The 19,359-nt window shown below is 45.2% G+C and overlaps 1 protein-coding gene and 1 pseudogene across 1 annotated transcript; one reads left to right on the forward strand and one right to left on the reverse strand.

Annotated features, from left to right (window-relative positions):
• Positions 1–1,099: 1,099 nt before the first annotated feature.
• Positions 1,100–11,183, reverse strand: tnfaip3 (tumor necrosis factor, alpha-induced protein 3). Its single transcript, XM_086172587.1, has 9 exons — positions 11,047–11,183; positions 8,771–9,165; positions 4,625–4,815; positions 4,292–4,433; positions 3,529–3,699; positions 3,245–3,425; positions 2,084–3,081; positions 1,686–1,891; positions 1,100–1,555 (listed from the first exon to the last, which is right to left on the reverse strand). Exons 2-9 carry the CDS (start codon positions 9,075–9,077, stop codon positions 1,232–1,234), a joined length of 2,520 nt encoding a protein of 839 aa, XP_086028713.1. The 5' UTR covers positions 9,078–9,165; positions 11,047–11,183; the 3' UTR covers positions 1,100–1,231.
• A 3,701-nt stretch (positions 11,184–14,884) lies between these two features.
• Positions 14,885–15,056, forward strand: LOC147236703 (U2 spliceosomal RNA; annotated as a pseudogene).
• The last annotated feature ends 4,303 nt before the right edge of the window (positions 15,057–19,359 follow it).

Consider the following 19,359-nt stretch of genomic DNA (forward strand, 5'->3'; position numbering starts at 1 on the left):
GTGTCTGCGTGTGAGTAGGTGCTTAAGTGGTCAGTAAACAGGAAAACAATGTCCAAGGCAACAGATTTGTTTCGGGGAGGGGGGGGGGGGGGGCGAAGGGGAAATAAAGAGGAGGAAGAGAAAAAGGAGCGCTGTCTCCACTGTGTTCTCAGTCTACTGTGTGCTGACACTGCCAGCGAGTTGGCTACAATGGCGAGGCTTGTATTTCTGTACATGTAGCACCAAAACCAGCAGGGCCCTGCCCTGTCTGTCTTGCATTGTTAATAGTTCTGGTCTGCACTTGATTTCCGGTTTTCCCATTCCCTGTTCTCAAGCAACTGGAAGGCTGATTCTATATAGAGGTTCAATTTTCATCAAAATATGAACACTGCAACACCAACAAATGGAGGAAAATCAAATCTTTTTTTTCTTCTTCCTTCATTTTACAAAACTGATTGTAAAAGCCATTTTGGTAAAATCCCTGTCTTTTTAGGTGACGGTTATTCTGGGGAAGTCGGCTGACCCTTGGCAATACCAATTCATTTCGAGCGCATATTTACTTTGCCCACTTTGCATCGCATCTGCTTGGTAATTCAACAGCTTTTTGCCAGTTTTCTTTTTGTCTTGTTATTTTTTTGCTGGTCTTCCCCAACTACTGCGTCCCTCACCCTGCAGAACAAATGCTAGACAGACAGGCTGACCAATACACAGATGGGTTTAGACAGACAGACGGGGGTATAAATCCTTGGCTGCGGTCTAGAAAGCAATGTCAGATGCTTCTCGTTATGTCAACATACAATCATTTTGTCCGGCACGAATCACTACGTACCTCTAAATACATTTTGTACACAAGAGTGAAATCAGTTGCTCTGACATGTAGCCAAACCTCTCACCGTGTAAGTACACACAGCACATAAGATGATAATAATTGCACAAAGAGGTATTCTGGAGGCCATGTCTACTGCAAACGCACTCAAACACAAAAATAACAAACAAACAAAAAAAAAAACAAAAAAAACACACGTTCGCACTCGCATTCACTCACTCCCCCCATGTACACACACTCTCTCTTCACATTCTACACAGGGGGGTTGATTTTCAGGCCATAAGGTTACTAGTTAGTCACTAGCTAGTTAGTTAGTTGGTTAGTTAGTATCAGAGGTGCATTGACTGGCATGAGGTGCCCAGAGCAGGGCAGCGGCTCTAGTATGGTAGCAATGTGTCCTTGTCATTGATGCGTGGGTGCATGTGGTCAGCCGCAGTAAATCTGTTTGAAGTGGTCACACTCGTTGCAGTAGCCCTGTTTCTCTTGGTTGGCGTAATGGTCGCAGCCCTGCGTCCGGCATCGCTGCTTCGACTTCTCTTTGGGCGCCTGCGCCCGCCTTCCCACTTCTCTGCCTTGGCCGCGGGTGTGGCACTCTGGACAGAGGTCTGTGCAGCCCGGCGACACATTGCTGCAGCCACTCCGCCGGCACTGGGTTTGGGTTTGGGTTTGGGTCTGGGTCTGCGTTTGGGTTTGGGTTTGGGTTTGGGTCTGGGATTGCTGCGTGGATCTGGGTTTGACTGCTCGGTCACGCTTCATGTGCAGAGAGAGAAGAGAACGAATCGGTCGGTTAAGCGGGACAAGAAAACCTCAATGAAAAGACTCGGCGCGGGAGACACAGAATGCGATGCAGAGGAGCTCGCACAGTCTGGCAGGTACCTACCATCACCAGAGGGGGGGAGTGCTGAGTGCGATGGGCCACTTGGTTCAGTCTTGCACTTTGCTCTTTGACATAGCACTTGTCGCAGTAACCCTCCAGCATTGCCTTGCCAACAGCACCGCATCCGGGTCCGCGACATCTCGTGGCGTTCTGGAAGCCCGCCTCCAAGCCATGCCGGCTCTGAACTGGGGCAGGGGGAGGGGTCATGTCTGGAACATTCACAAGATTGGCCAACGTTAGAAAAGATGCTCAAAATGATTAAAAACATTTCAGTCCACAAATGAGGGTGGTATTGTATTGTTTAAACCAAAGCAAACAAAAATACAATACCTAACACACCCTTTACTAGAAAGACTTATGTGAAAATGGATGGAATGATCCAGTGTCGTGTCTGAACTTACGGTGGTTGGTCTGATAGTCTACGTAGCAAATAGTGCAGAAACCCAAGTTCCCCGGCGTCCCAAAGAACTGACAACCGGATCTTTTACAAGGCCGGGCCTGAGGGGCCTGCCAGGCTGAGGTGTGGCCCGGGGTAAGGGTGAGGCACGGCCGCTCCGAGTCCCTGGCCTGGCTCCACGCTGACGAAGAAGCCTCAGTCCTAGGGTTGTTTTGCTGTGGCTCCCCCCTCTCTGGAGCCTGCTGTCTCTGCATACAAGGTGGACACAGGCCGTTGAATATCCTGAATGCCTCATGTCTGCACATGCTGCAGCGTTCTGTCTCTGTCTCGCAGCCCCCCCACTGAGTCCATCCAGAGCCCTGCGTCGGGTGGGGAGCTATAGGGCCCCCGTTCGGGCTCGGGAGTACTGCGGCCGCCGTTCCGGCTCCTGGCGGTCCGTGGTTTTGCCTGGAGTTGAAACAGCGCTCGCAAAGTCCGTCGTGCTCCACGCTGAGGGTGAAGAGGCATCCGGGTGTCTTGCACTTCATAGCGTGGGTTTCGCTGTACAGGCTGAGGCTGGGGGCCGTGGGCGGAGCCGAGCGAGGACTTGAAAGGACCACCCCTCTCCCGGATGACGAGGACGGGGGGCTGCTGCTCCGGCCTCCTCGGGCGCTCACCTCGGTCTCTGAGCCCCCTATCACTCCGACCCCGCCTTGCACTCCTCCTCCCTTGGCCTGCACCACCCCTTCTATCCTGGTTCCCGAAGCGGTCGTAGCCTGTCGTTTCTCAAAGCACTCATGGCAATGAGGCTGCGTGTCCACAGATACGTAGAAGGTGCACCGAGGCGTGGCGCAGCGGATCTCGATCAGAGAGAGTTGGGACACGGAGAAGGGCGGAGGCCGTTGTGGCTGAGCGGCCCATGCTTGCTCCTTGTCCTCTTGCCAGCGTTGGTACTCGTGGTTGACCAGCTGCAGGTAGTCCTCCATCAGGTTCATGTCTTCAGGGAGGTTGCCCTCGTCCAGTCTTTGGTAAGAGACATAAAATTAGGCTTTATTTATATTCGGGCACTGGTCACCATCGGTCTTATGAATCCCAACCACAATCATTTGCATTCATATATTTCTATTTAAAGGACATCCATCTCGCTCAATGGAAAATCAATTAACGCATGTTTCCAGGTATGTACCGTGCTGCATTGATGATCCTCGTGGCATCGTAGCCTGAGCCAATGACAGGAATCTCTATCAGAAGCAAGTAGTCTTTGAGAAGCCTCTCTTTTTGCTGTTGTTCCTTCTCCATCAGAAAGTGAACCTTGAGCTCTTCAAAGCCCCCCCTTCCTGGGTTGATCAGCGGTACCGCTCGAATCTCTAAGAAAATTCAGACAAAGATGTCATGCGGGAACAAGAACTCGGCCACTCTTCCTCCGTCCGTCTGTCACCTCCACGACATGCAAGCTTAGGGGCGTCTCACCTGGACCGCTGTCCTTGATGGTGATGAGAGGAGCGAAGTGCTGGGAGTCATAGCCGAGCACAATCGGGTATTTGTAGCATTCGGCGGGCGGCCAGTGTAGTGGCAGATAAACCCCGCCCACATTCAGAGGAGAGATGGAGGAGCCAGATTTCATACTCCTGACAACCTGATCTGTGGAAGGAAAAGCCGTTTAAAAGTTGCAAGTGCTTTTGAAAATAACTATGACGTACAGTCTACTGGGCTTCCGGGAGTTATTTGGAGGACTAATTGATGGGAAGTATCATGCCTATATTGCATTGTGTGGCAGTAAGAAGTATTTCCTCAAGCTGTCAGAAATGCAGGATGGGTGGTGTGTGCATTCAACTCTGTCAATATAGCTTTGCCGATATCAGTGTGAATATATGTCATATTTAAATATCAACAAGACACGGTCAGTTTCCAACTGCACAAACGTCTTTGCATCAATTCTCAATGAGAGAGTGAAACAGTAGAATAAACTGAGATGTATTGGGGAGAATGTACACATCAATAGACCCAAATGGTGCGACGTGAAGTGGCCAACCTCGGGCTCGCCTTGTAGATTATAGAGGCAAATATCCTCTCTGTGCTCGCAGAGATAGATGAAAGTCAAAAGAGAAACTTCTAGACTAAAAAGTGTTGCGCAAAGTGTCTGAACAAATCGTTTCACCTGGTCTAAAAGAGACACCGAAATACAAAAACACCGCGTGTCTTAACACGGCCAAAAGTGTGGACGAGTGAGTACCTGCAATCACTATGATTGGTCTGCGGAGAATATTGGAGAGGATGAAGATATGAATGTCCTCCAGCGAGTCAAACTGGAGGCCGTTGCTAGTGGATACCGGAGACGCCATCTTTACAATCTTTTCCCACTCGTCCTCCCAGTTCTTGGAAAGCACACACAGAGACACAACATTTGAAACCTTTTTTTGCAAAAAAGTTTTAGCAAACTTCATGCAAACATAAGAAACACATCACCGATTTGTTTTTTTCTAAATGAATACTCTGGAAATCATGCTTCTTCATAAAATACAAACTTTGCACGTCAACGACTCATTTACAAGAGTTTGTCTCTAACCATGGTTGTGTATCGAAGTCCAGTCTGGGTGAACTCCTGTGACTGGAGAAGCTCGGCCTGAAACCGTGCCCGAAAGACGCCCGTGTCAGTCTCTTTCAAAACTCCGTGGAGGGCTTTCCGTAGCACTAAGTCTGTGTCCTGAACGCCGAGCATGTACTGAGAGGCAGCATGAAGCAAACAATTACCGTCTCCTGTGGAAACACAAAAACACATGCAGGTCAACCCAAACAGAATCGGTGTAACAGGTTGTCCATCTGTGAAAATGGGACACGAATGTTTTCGAATGTACAGTCAGTCATGCGCGCACACACGTGTAAAATGGCAGCATGTACAAAATTATACATCCGCATAGACAATTGTACTGCATGCATGCGCGCACACACACACACACACACACACACACACACACACACACACACACACGTAACAGGAGTCTGGGGATTTCCAGGCTGTCGGGTTGATTGTGCGTAGGCTATTATATGACCCTCACATGTCTAAAAGTGCACCCACAGTACAGACACTGCAAGGCCTTTGCCCAGCAGGCCTGACCCCTAATTTACCTGTTATATGATTTTTTTTAAGACTACTCTTTCCCTGGACAAAAGACAGTCATAATTTGTTGCCTTGTTTATTAGTAAATACTATCCTCTATATAAGTGTTGTTGAGAACATGAAGCAACTATAAACCCCAGACTTTGATTGGGTCTTCAATGATGGCGATAGGTCTTTTTCTTATTGTGAAACCGGAGAACCAAGCTGTGCTTGAGTGTGTGTGTGTGTGTGTGTGTGTGTGTGTGTGTGTGTGTGTGTGTGTGTGTGTGTGTGTGTGTGTGTGTGTGTGTGTGTGTGTGTGTGTGTGTGTGTGTGTGTGTGTGTGTGTGTGTGTGTGAAGCGCTGAAAAACCCTGTTGCCACACACTCAATGCAGGAATTTCCCTTGGTGAACTTCTGCCTTTTGTGCATGTGTGTGTTCCTCTCTTATGATCCCAACTCATCAATGCTTCTCAGCTGGTCCTGGACTTTCCACACAGGCGTGGCTTGGACAGGAAGGAATGTTATCTTTTCAACAACCGCTATCAGCACCCAGTGATCATTGTGATTAATCAAACACTGACATAAAATGTGCACGTGAGACTGCTAGACTTGTAAGGCTCTGCCCGCTTTTGTTCTCTAAAGCACCCTGCCCGCTTGCAGGTGAGCTTTAGAGAACACATCAACTCCAAATTTGATTTGACAATATTATGCTGAACATTCATTTTTGGAATTGGCGAAAATTTTGAGATTTTGAGTAAGTGAGATTGCGGATTGGTACCAAGTAAGAATTCTATCCAGTTTCAATTTGAAAAGCAAAATGGAACCAAATGTCAGCTTTTAAAAAAAAAAAAAAAAAAAAAAACAGGTGGCCTCTTATGTTTTGTGCCACATCTGCTTTCAGTTTGCATCAGTGACAGGAGGCAGATCGCCTCACAGTGAAATCTACGGAGGAACGGAGGAGTATCAATATGAGAGGCAGGAAAATTAATACAGTATGCCTGGACAAAAAAACTGGTGATATGGCTGTGTTGATATTACAGAACAGCCGTAATCTCTAAAATGAGTATAAAGTGAGTTTTTTGTGTCGAGCCCAACAGAGGAGCATCCCACTGTACAAGGCAGGGGAGAGAAAAAAAAAGGATAGACATCAGCCCCTATTTCAGACTTGCTAGCTAGTGTTGGATTTCGGCTCTCTTGCATCACTCAACAAAAACTAAGATGCAGAGGTCTCCGCTGTGAAAAGGCAGCCTCAACAGCGTCATCCTCACCAGAAATACACACACAGGCATACAAGAGTAGGCACAAACACGCATATATAAGTGGTTCCTCTTGAGCACAGAAAACACACAGGCTTCTGACCTGAATTGAGCTGCCTGACAACTAAAGATGAAAGATGGTCTGCTGGTCCGATCCATCTAAATATAGATACTTCCTCTGTGGTGAACTGAGATACTTCCTGAAAACACACCAGTGCGGGACCGGCCTTTAAAACACAATTGGTCAGCATCCAGGTGACACTTGCCACAAGTTTTATGCTGCGGCAGTTTGTTGAGCGATGCTCTCGGGGTGGCTCACAAATCATCCACTATCTCAAACTTGTCTACAAGCTGTCTAGAAAGGCTACTTACACAAACCAGGGCATTCCTTTCTGCTTTAATAAAAATGGGAGAACGTAAAATCAAATCATCTGGAGGCCATGTTATTATGAAAATTCTGAGCTTTGCTCTTACAGGACAACCACTCTGTGTGTGTGTGTGTGTGTGTGTGTGTGTGTGTGTGTGTGTGTGTGTGTGTGTGTGTGTGTGTGTGTGTGTGTATGAGAGAGTCTTCTGTGTAATCATGTATTGTCACTATGTAATAGCTGAACAAATCCTGCCTGTTGGGGACACATGACTGACATGGGATGCTGTGTGGGGGAAAAACCCCAAGTGCGAGTCCCAGAAATTCAAGACAGAAGACGCAGTGAATTTCAATAAAGCATTTCTTCACTGTGTGGAGAATGTGTATGGATGACGAAACCGGATATTGGCCTGCTAATTTTTAGTTCTGGAGACTAAATGTCTTGCCGGGCTACTTTGCTTTTATGGGAAGCTATATATCTTGTCCTGTCTGTGAGTAATTCTGACTTTTTCGTTGAACTCTTAAGTAAAATCTCATGAATGAAATCCCAAGAAGGGGATTTTCAGCTCACAAGTATACTTAGACCCACGTCCAAGGAAAACCTTACTCAACTATTTTTGAATCTAAGAGGATTGATTATTAGGACCTGTTCTCAGCGAATGTTCATTGACAAATTTCTATTCGCCCATGTTCTCTTTCAATGTGTGTATCCTTGCTGAGCTCCAGTGACTCAGCAGCAGTCAGTCAGCCCTCTGTGTGTGTGTGTGTGTGTGTGTGTGTGTGTGTGTGTGTGTGTGTGTGTGTGTGTGTGTGTGTGTGTGTGTGTGTGTGTGTGTGTGTGTGTGTGTGTGTGTGTGTGTGTGTGTGTGTGTGTGTGTTGCACGTCCTCTGCTGAAAGTCACGTCTGGGTCCTTCAGAGTTAGACACTCTGGGTCTAAATTCTGTCTCATCTTTATGAAATCATCACCACGAGCCCGGAAATTCCATTCATGTTACTGGCAGTAAAAGCCTGTCAGGTGTGTCATCGATTCAGGGGTCTTTTTACAGAGGAACTTCTTTAGTCATTAATAAATTCATACTCACTTATTTAGGGAAAAAAAAATCCATGAGCTCATAGAACACCCCTAAATGTATCATCCATCCAGTAAGTTCTGAAATTAGGTCTATGTAGGAGTCGGTTACTTCTGAGTGTTAAACCATGACCCTTCGGCGTTATTGAAAACAACTTGATTTCAACCTCCTTTTTCGGTTGTTTGTGCCCCCTGCGCCCCCCCTTTCCAATCTTAATCCCCTTTGTGAGTCAGTGCACATGCCAGATGCGTACATTTACGACAGCACTGGGCCAGACAAAGTCAGGTTTGGGCAGCGGAGATGTGACACACACAGACAGCAAGCTAAACTGGCATCTGTGAGGCCGGCGGGAGCCAAATATACATTTATTTAATATCCGTGATTCACGGTGAGATACAAAGAGATGACACATACCCCTGAGGCTGTGAATAAAAAGGCTATGAAAATAAACAAGCCTGAAGCAACATCAGCAATAAATAACAGTCCAGCATGTGATGCCAGAGAATTTCCCAGTGCAGACGGATGATCAGAAGTGGGCAAGCCTATTTGCGCATGTTTGCCGACCCTGGGATGTTCCTATATTACAACACACATGTAACAGAAAATATGACTTAGCGCTGAGCTGACTGAACTGCAACCCCCATTTTGGTACAGTAAAACCTAAAGGGCTGCGATGAAAGTAAGCGAAAGTGGAACCTGTATCCGTTCATGGCTGTCACTTACGATAACACTGTTTGTGATTAACGGGATCCAAGAAGTGGCAAATACCGTTTAGCTCTGACTCACGAAGCCTCCGCTTCTTTACAAGAGAAAGTGCTTTTTAAATCTATTTGATGGCGGCTCTGAAAACAGCATGTTGGACTGCTCAATCAGTACCTCCTGACCCTGTGTGTAAAGTGAACATTGCATCGAGTTTTCATACCATTCGTACGTAACGGCACCATCTTCTTCACATCCTTGCACCAGTTGAGCTTCTTCTCCTGCTCCAAGGAGGCCTGCATGGCACGGTCCAGGATGGCCGCTTGCACCACTTCCCGGAAGGCCTGCGGGAAGTGATTCATGGCGATCATCTCCAGCGTGTAGCGATGCATACCCCGGAGGTGGTGCATCAGGCCACCGCTGGCCACGGGTTTCACCACATCGTTGAGTACTCGCTGACGAATCTTGACCGCCTTCAGCAGATTGGAGACAAACAGGAATTTGGGAAGGAAGTTCTGACCCTGCGACATGGCGAACGGGTGGCCAGGCGGATGGAAGGCGGGAGAGGAAGAGGACTGGTCGGGGGACCCAACCGCCAATGATCAAACGATATTGAATCTGGATGGACAGAGAGGAAAGAGGATATGTTACAGAAGAATAAAACTAGAACAGTCAGGAAAGGCTGCTTGGGAACTTTCTCTGGAGATTCCCCTTCTTTTTTAATTGAGACCCAGACACATCCTAATTTACAGTTTGTTTGGGAAACCACCCGCTCTAAAGGCTGCCTGGTGCTTTTTCACTGGAGGTTCTGGTGAACCAAATTGAATGAAATACACAAGGAGCTCTTTGTGTTCGTGTTTGTTCTTTTAATTCCCCTTTTTGTTTTGATGGGGGCTTTTCGAGCTGTGTTAACAGAAGATGCTTGTGTGTGCACAGACCAGACCAAACACTCAATGTCAACTTACACTTAGATAATAAGTGTTCAATAACCAATTCTGACTACAACAGTTTTAAGAAAAAGAGTATCTTTGGCACAACTTATACAAGAAAAAGGTCATGAAAGGCTCTCTTGAAAGAAGCAAGATTTTAAGGATTTAATAAAAAAATGCTGACGAGTCCTGACCTCGAGAACATGCCAGTGACATGACAGATCATTTCAGTAGAAGTGGCAAACCTTTGGTTCTTCTGTTTATCCCGAGGATTCCTGAACCATGACCAAAAAGTACCTTCTTTGCTTAACAACTGTCCTTGATAAGAAGCATTCCAGTTTCCAACATGTCAAATATTATTTGTCTTTCAAAACAAATGTCAATAACAGCTGCAGACCGGAGTGTTCGTTGCAGGGCCTGTGCACAACGCACAGCAAAAAATATACCTTTGCATGGAAAAAGCAAGGCTATATTTGGATAAAATCTATGTCAATTGTGTGTGTGTGTGGGGGGGGGGGGGGTAAATATTAGCAGCAATTAAATACTTAATAGTCAACTTGTGATGGTGCTGATGATCGTGCCCTTGAGCAAACTCATAGGTGCCCTGAAGTGACAGGAGCGTTGTTAAGTGCACAACTTGACTCATTTCCTTGTTTCTCCTCGACATAAATACTGATAAAGTGTCAGCACATCTTCAGCGCATAGGAAGTTGAAAAAAAAAAGTGTCAGGCAGCACGGAGGCCGACAGCTTTCAGTTCACTTCTCGACCCGCAACAACAAACCCTACGCGGGCATCCAACTTGATGCCACCCAGTGGAAACTGTCCAGGATGCACGGTGCATCGTCCAAACCTTCACCACCCTCCCACCGAGATTCACCAGTGGCCTGGGTGCCTGCTCTAACCGAGCAGCAGGTGCAACAAACACACCAGGCCGTGCTAGCGAGGCTACACGGTCACAACGGGGGAGGGAAGAGGAGGAGGAGGGGGGACCGGACGCCGCACACCTGGCTGTCAGCGACCGCGTTAGCAGCGGTCATCAATCGCTGTTTGGCACCGCCGGCTGGCGGCCAGACAACGGCTCTGCGGTTCAGAGCGACTGTCTGTCTCCTCCTCTGTTAACACGCAAGAAATTGAAAAAAAAAATGGGAAAAACTACAAATAAATAAAGACTTTGCTTACGTAATTCCGGTGACAGCTACCTTAAAACAATGTAGCTAGCTTGCTAGCGTCTCGCGCGGCGGCTAACGGCTGGAGGCAGCCGCACCACCGTTCCACGGCTGGCCGTTTAAATGCCCGGTTCGAGGCTTGGGGGTGGGGAAGGAGGGGTGACGGCGGTGGGGGTGACGTCTTCGTAAACAATGGCTGTCAAAGCCCCGGTCGTGAGTGGGCTCCGAGCGGTTCCCCCCACCCCCCGCTCCACGTACTCCCACCCCAGCACCACAAACACGGAGTCCTCCCTCAAAGGCCCCGGGTAGACGTAAGGCTACCGGGGTAAGAAACGGCGTCCGCGACGTGGGGAAAGGAGGGAGGGAGGGAGGGGGGAGGGAAAGGGGGTGGAGGGTGTCTTACCTGTTTAATATGTCGGGGTGTAATAACAAAGCCCTCCCGGATGTTCAGGCTAGTCCTCTCCGAGCCGCTTCACTCAGCCTCACCGCAGCTGTCCGCGGCGCCATTCAACCCCCCCCTCTCTGTCTCTTCTCTGTCCCCCCTCCTCCTCCTCCTGTCAGACGTGTTTCGGGCAGAGGCTTTCAGAAGAGAGTGCACACACCCCTGACAACGATAGCTTTAAGAAAAAAAGGAAAGAGAGCGAGAGAGAGAGAGAGGGGAGGGGAAAAAAAAAAAAGCCCAAGTCAAGGGGATTTCCACACGGGGACTTTCCGTCCATCCATTTTCCTGCCTCTGTCGGTGGTATCCTCGCCGCCGATAGGGGGCGCTATTCCGTCGTCTGAACGGCGGACACGAAGAAGCATGTCCCGCGGAGCGCGCGCGCGCACACAAAAAAACGAGCGTCTCCCGGGGAGACAGACGGATCGCGTCGCGTCTCGTCTTGTATCGCGAGATTACGGCGCGACAACCAGCTCGCCCTCCGCTTTGGCCCGCACGGAGCGTGCCCGCGACCCGATGAGTCACAAAAGTAAAACAAAAAAAGGAAACAATCGTGATTCAACTCAACTGGTTCGTACGTGTTTGTGCAAACAATCCGGGAATAAGGTCATCTCCTTTTTTAGTGGCAAGATTTTTTTTTCTCCCAATAGGTTAACCATACATGAAATATTTATCAAAGGCGCACTATTCTCTATTCGGTCCTTTTTTTATCTAATATTCTCCCACAAACGACTATTTCTATCATACTATTACTATTGTAATTACTACTATAATTACCATTGTAACTAATGTTACAAAATAATATAGATATTTTTGTCTTTTTGAAAGGAAAGGTGTGAGACAGTAGTGAGACCGGCAATGCTGTATGGCAATGCAGGAGGCAGCAGAGATGAAGATGTTGATGATCCTCTTTGGGGGTGACAAGAATGGATAGGATCGGGAACGGGTGCAGAAGAGGGCCACCACATATTAGACGCTTTGGAGATAAGGTCAGAGAAGCCAGACTGAATGGTTGGGTTGTGTACAGAGGAGGGATAGTGAATATAATGGTAGATGGATGCTGGGACTGGAACTACCTGGCAGGAGGTCTAAAGGAAGACCAAAGAGAGGATTTCTGGATGTAGTGAAGGAGGACATGAAGTATGAACAGGATTAACAGGATACAGAGAATAGGGTTAGATGGAGGAGGTTGATTCACTGTGGCAACCCCTGGAGGGAGTAGCCGAAAGGAAAGGTGTTATTGTCTTCTTGTTTTACTTTTAATTTAACAAAGTACTTCTTTTTCATTTCGATCGCTACCTTTCCTTGCACGATCTCCTTATCCACTTCCTCAGAAGAGGGAAAACAACATATTTCAATGCGACACATGGGCTGAAGTTCAACATTTGCAAGCGATACCTGTGTTGTTGTATCATTTTCAGCGTGTTCAACCAAAACCTGTCAATGGACACCCTGGGAGAAAAAACAACCTCCCAGCACGCGGGATCCAATTGGTGGATATTTATTTTGATTGATCCGTGTTTTCCCCTCTGCTGTTGGGCAATGAATCAGAAAATGTGAGAAACTAGGATCCCTTTGTTTCCCTGAGTATGAGGGTGGTATCAGAGATTTCTTAACTTCTGCATGGGGACTTTACTCAGAAGCTGGCGGATTATTGAAGTAATGCATTCGTCATTTGGGTTTGTATTAATCAACCAAGCAAAGAAGAACTAAATAAAAAATGTCCGTCAGATTCATGGGAAGACTTCTGTTTGAACGAGCCGGGGGGGGGACGGACACATTTCGTATCAAAAGTTTGGGACTTCCAGTGTTGAGGTATGTTTCTTAAGGAAGGAAAAGGCAATGACTAACTCGTGTTTGTCATTGGCGGGCAGCTTCATCAGCGGCGCCGTATTTAGTGCTGTCAAAGGAGAACACTTTGTGTTATCAAGACGAAAGATATTTTATCCGGCACTCCTTGTGTTTCGCTTTCTCTTATCCTCCCTGCAGAGGAATGACAAAGCCACTTGGAGAACATGTTTTCTTTCTTCAACATAGAGCCTAGTCTTGTAATCACCCGTCTACAAGGGTCCGGCCGCACAAAAATGATGTGCTGAATACGGGCCATGATTGAGCGTGTAAACGGACCCAAATAATCTTTGCGAGTTCATTCATGACAGTTCAGAAAGAGAATCTTCTTATTCCAGCAGGGATTTGTTTTGCATACTGCTCGTATGAACTGTGTCCGTAGATCACTGAAGAAATTCATTCTGGTTGGATTGTTCCTCTAAAATTTGCACACTCCCCTTTAATTCTAAGTAAATTGCAACAACTGTATGCAGCAAATGTGACGTACCTGTTAATTCAATTGCCCAAAGCCAATTCTAGAACATATCAAAGTCGGAATTATCACCGATTGCTGTTTAAAAGATATTTTGGCTCATCGGGATGTTGATTTAAGTTGTTTAATGTCTTTATTGTAGTATTGAGCACATGACTAATCCTTGGCGGGACCAGTTTGTTTGTTCTGAATTACCCGCTGAACAGGTAGAGCGTATCAGAAATGGTGCAAACAAACGACAGTGAGCATTTGAGACCGGGAGAAGTCATTAGGGAAATAACAGCTCTTCAGATATTCTGCTAAAATGTGAAAGAAAGGGAAACCTTAAACTGAAGGAATCCAGCCATCATTGAGCTCTACATCAGCCATTAACGTCTTCACTCCAGACCTTCAACTCGCACAAAGGCTCATTTGAAAAATCACTGGCGTCTCATAGCAGGTAGAAAATGTCTACTACAGCTCATTTTCTGAAACCAAGAGGCCAAACTTAAACACTTGGCACATCTCAAGAGGAGGTATGCATCAAACATTCCTTGTATGCAAACTGCAGTTGGCTCATGGGGCGAGATACAAAGGCTCACTTCCTCTTTGTGACTGGACTGAAAGGGTGAATGGAAGGAAACAAATCTCAGGGTGAGATTTTAAATAAAGCCAAATATTAACAGAAACTTCTTACCCAGTGATGCCTTGGCTCAGAACCACAGTTTAGATCATGCTGCTCGGAAATGTTGAAGGTCATGGGACTTTATTTTTTCAGCACAACAGATGGGAATTTAGACAAAATGTACTATATTATACAATGACACTTCCTGCGGGGAAATGTCATTGACGCGCTGCTGGTGCAATAAACTTTCAACTTGGGTGAACTTTTATGGCATCTGACATCCATGGGGTTACTATACCGTCATGGTCATAATCGATATATTCTTCCTCTTCTCGTATTATCTAAAAATTACAGCCTTACTCGCGGTCTATGCTATGAGTTTTATCGTATCATGACGCAGGCTTTCTCGGTCCAGTGCCGAAAAAGCTTGTCGGACAAGAGGCGAAGCGATACCTCTCGAGGGAATTGAACATTCCACTTGTTACGATTAAGTATCCCTACGCGATGTTAAAAACGATTGAGTACATTTGCAATTCCTGTAATGCCAGCAGAGGCAACACAGAGGAGCCAACACAGAAGTCAGTTGAAAAATGTCAGCCATGTTTGAATCGCAAGATCATAATCGGAGATCGCTCAAATCCGCTGATCCCAATTAGCTGAGAGGGTTCAAACTGCAGCTATTCATGGAGATGACAACTGCTTATTTTTAGTGAGACACCGATTCAACTGAGAGACATCTTTCCGTCTTTGGCCCTTCATCGCCATACTTTCACGACTGCTGTGTTTCTGTATTCCATGAGACAGAAGAATTTGGGGGTATAAACTGGTCATTTTGTGTGTTGGTTGGTCAGAAAGTTTTTTTCAGTCACACACATCGTATCACCTCTCAGCCTTTTTGCTAAGATAAAGTGTAGTATCTGTTCTTATCGGTTTAATATCTTAGGTCGGTGTGATGCAGGGGGTTATGGTTCATCCATGATGGGTTAAATGCAGTAGTCACATTTTACTGATGTTATGCTTCTTCTTTGAATGTTGTTTGCAATAACCCACAAAAATAGATTTAACATCAAAAAAAGGACACAAACACAAATCTACATTTATGTGACTTGTTTCATTACAGTATATCCCCGATTAACCCTTTCCCCCCTTGACTTGAACGTTCTGGCCGATCCACTTTGGAGCAGTTTAAAACGAGGTGTCAGGATCGTCCCGTGTCTTCTTTTACCCTCCCTCTGTGTTTCCTCTCCCAAAATACATGTACACTCTTAATAAATCGCTAAAGGCTTGACTCAGCTGATGGCAGGTGGATGCCGTTTCTGCGAACGATCACCCCGACCATTTACTTTAATCGGTGAACATTTTGTCACCCATTAACCTCCTCCAGACTCATACGTCTCTTGTGTTCTGACGGTGTGGCAGGTCCCTTCATGTGACTTCTAAACCCAGATTGTTCCATTAGGGCCCCAAAAACATAGGGGCGCCGTCGTGGTATGATGTGGCAAAACAACGGGGACAACCCTTGGGAGAACTACGATGGGGAACATCTCGCTGTTCTTCTGGATCTTGTCAGTGGAAAGCACCCCGGAGGAGGAACGAAACCAGCCCCCTCCTTTAGATAAGTTCACACAGCTTTGTGTGGGTGTAGCAACTGACAATAACCTCTAAATGTTGAATTTCAATCCAATTCTTGAGGGGACGTCACTGATAGCTAACATTTTAATATTTAAGCCGGCGACCTTGAGTTAAGCGAGGCAAAAGAAGCTTATTTACTGATGAGGCCTGGCCTCTAGTGGCCGTTAAGGGGAACTATATCTCTTTCACTGGGATCTATTTGAAGAATGATTTTTCTCCTTTATTTAATCCTTAAATCAAACAAATCTAATGGCAAGTTATCATTCTTAAATAACCTATATAGCTCAAAATAATGATCTTAAATGTGATATCCAATTGTTTGTCATTGGTTCTCAAACAGCAAAATGGCCAAACTTGGATGGTAGTAAAACTTATACCAAGTATGAAAATATTATTAAAATTATACTATTGTTTTGGGGGGTTACTGCAAAAGCATATGCACATTGTGTTACTAATATATTCAAATGAAGCCAAATCAAATTGCAACTCATCGGGTCTAAAAAAATGAATGCTGTGCACATCTGAAATGTTAGGTTTTAATATTTACTATAGAGAACTCTATATTCTGTGTTTTTGTTAGAGATAAAATTATCGTCGACAGCGACAATCACAAATGAAAATATGCCGAATGAGTACTTTCACTTTTGATACATATTGTACATTCTGCATTCTGATATATTGTACATTCTGCTTATTATACTGCTGGATTTCTGCTTACTTATTATTGTCAGTTTAGAAACATTACTTTTCACAGGCCTTCTTTAGACTGCTGTATTTTTACACTTGTTTCACCGTGGTTGTCACAAGCCGCTGAGTTTTAACACCACTGCAATCGGAAGGCCGTGGATTCACGTCACAGCGGTCGTATTGGAGCACATTAGACCGAACGGACACAGGATGGCGACGGAGGGTGGAGGGCGGAGACGGTTTTCCGCGCCTCCATTTCTCAGTAAAATCAGGCTGCTGCCTTCCTTGTTCCACCTGAGGGTGTTATAGTCCTGCTCCAACTTTACATTGCCTTTCTGCTCGAACTTACCTGCTAGTTTTGAGTGTGTGTGTCATGGGGGAGGGGAGGTCTTTGTATTTGTTCAGGTTTTCGAAAGAAGAGGGAGGGCCCTCTGTCATGTTTTGGCAAAAAATAACGTTGCTCGAGGTAGCTTATCACAATTCAAACCGACACGCAACAAGCTCAAACATGTGAATACCTGTGTGGGGAACAGCACTTTCACACCTAATTCTTTGTGCAGTGCTGGAAAAACACATGGACTCCAACTAAACTTCACACGGTGCGGAAAAGGCCGCAAATGGAACTCTAAGCATAACTTTAGATGAGGGTTTGAAATGACTTAATCTAAAGAAGAAAAAAATTTCTAACATGTAAAACCGTTTTAAAGGCGCAATGTACAAAACATTCAGTGACTCTACTTTCCATAACATTTACTTTTCTTGTTTTCCTCTGTCTGCCTCAGCTCCCCCCTCCAATCCTTTCCTAAGAATATTCTTCTAACCCCTCCCTTTATCTGTCACCCTCGTGTCATCGGCCCTCACATATTATCACCCTCCCTTTCTCCTTCCAGGGAAACCAGAGCTGTCAAAACATGCTTAGCAAAGTCCAATTCCACCCCAGCGAGTCCTAGGGTGGGGCTGCCCGGACGTCTTTGCCCCACCTCAACGCTGACTCACAGTTGTGAATCGGGCTATTTAGTAATCACCTGCGTCCCTCTGTGTTTGTGAAATGCGAAGCAGCGTTTTTCCAGAGTGAAGCCGTGGTTCCTCTGTGATGCAGTCTCGGGACAGTTGACCTGACAGGTTCAAAATCCGGGGACATGTAAATATAAATAGAAGTAGGAATGTGTGTGTGTATGTGCTTGAGTGGGCCGCTTAGATGTGATACATTAAAAATATTCAGGATGATTTCTTTTAATGCTCATCTTGGAAAAAACAGCGATCCTGTGGAGAGAAATCTATAGTCGGCCAGGAGCGCAGTGGAAAAAAATGGATGTGGATATGCATAAAACATAAATACATAGTCATATTTTTTAATATAATTCTCAGAGCAACATGACAGGCGCGTGGTGGGGAAAGCACTGAAAACTATGAATAAAATGGAATTCACCATCAGCTGCAAGACTAAATACTGTATAAAATATGCCTAAGACCATATCTGTAGCCATATCAAAATGCTCTTAAGATGAATTACCAGGAGGTTAATTCCTCAAACAGCTGCTCACCTCCTTTCTCTGCTGGGGGTCCTGAGGCTGGGTCACTGTCAGGGCTGACAGACAACTGCTGTTACCGCTGCACTTGATGTATCTGTTTTGCCTGTTGCATCATGTTTACAGGGGAGGGTCAACCGACTGAATATAAGCAGCTTGCTAAATATTCGTCTGTAGTGTAATGTAAAAAAAAAAATCAGTTTTCTTCAGAATTGTGAGCTAATATGGGGAGGGAGGGACATAAGCTGGCTTGGAACACCATGGACAAAGTAAGGATATAAACAACATGTACTGTTCTTTCAACCGCAAACCCACACTATTTATTGACAGCTTGCATGACATACTGTCCCCCTTTGGCCTCCCCTTTTTCTTTCCTTTCTTTTCTGTCTCCCTGACTTTTTGAGGTATGAAAAACAGAAAAACCAAAGTCAGTATCATATCGGATCGATACATGTGTAATGAGAAGGATTCTTTCTTCGGTTTCGCTCTTGTTATTGAACAAAAACATGTCACCAAAACCTGCACAAGGGGGGCTTCTCTTTTAAACTAAAGGCTTTGGGGGTTATTTATTTGTTTGTTGTTTTATTTTCTTATTGTTTTCATAAACAGAAAAGAAGTGCTCTGAGGGGAATTTCTTTTTTTATTTTTGTATTGAGTACACATTGTACCTGGGGAAAAAATTGTTTTAAATATTTTATATCTATCGTTGAGCGATAATTTATCCAGAAAAGAGGATTCGCATTTTTATCTTATTTCTTGTGTTATGGTTTCTTAACTGTACCTGAATCTAGCCTAGAACAGAATTAGCAGTCGTTCACAGTGGGGACATTTCATACTTTTGAATTTTGTCCTGGTTTTTAACTATTTAATACCAAAAGAAACATAAAAAAAACACTTACAGATTATGAAAATTAATTGAGATTAAGAAATTTGATGATGTGTCCACGTATTTATCAAAAAGTATTGGCATCGGCGATACTGGCCCTGTATTACTTAAAATATGCAGTATCACACAGCACTCCTCCCCACTAGCTGTCTGTGTCAAACGGTTCAGCGAGGAGGACTGAACCATTTCATCCATTTCATGTTAGAGGGCTGGCCCGGTTGAGAAACGTTTCCAAAACAAATAAAAATAGTGTCGCAAGTATATCATAAATAACATTTATTTGCAATCTTAAGCGTGTGAATAATAACTTAGTGACACATTAGTTTTTTTTTGTCAGTATTATAATTCCAATAGGGCCTCTGTCAAGATATGCCCCCCCCCCCCCCCCTTCAGCACCCTCAAACCTTTGCGTGGCCTTCACGGATGGGATAAAATATTCCCAAAACAAATATTTTTTTCCAAAAGAAAAAGATTTTATTGCAATAAAAAAAATTAAATACAGTAGAACTGGAGTCATACCAGTTGTTTTTTTTTCCAAAAAACGAAAAGAAGTGCACTGAGGGGGAGATTTTTTTTTTGTTTTTTATTGAATTCCCTGAACACACAGTGGACCTGAAAA

This window comes from Fistularia commersonii, chromosome 2 (assembly GCF_037954325.1).
Source record: "Fistularia commersonii isolate RoL2024-O1a breed Wild chromosome 2, RoL_Fcom_v1.0, whole genome shotgun sequence".
NCBI lineage: Eukaryota > Metazoa > Chordata > Actinopteri > Syngnathiformes > Fistulariidae > Fistularia > Fistularia commersonii.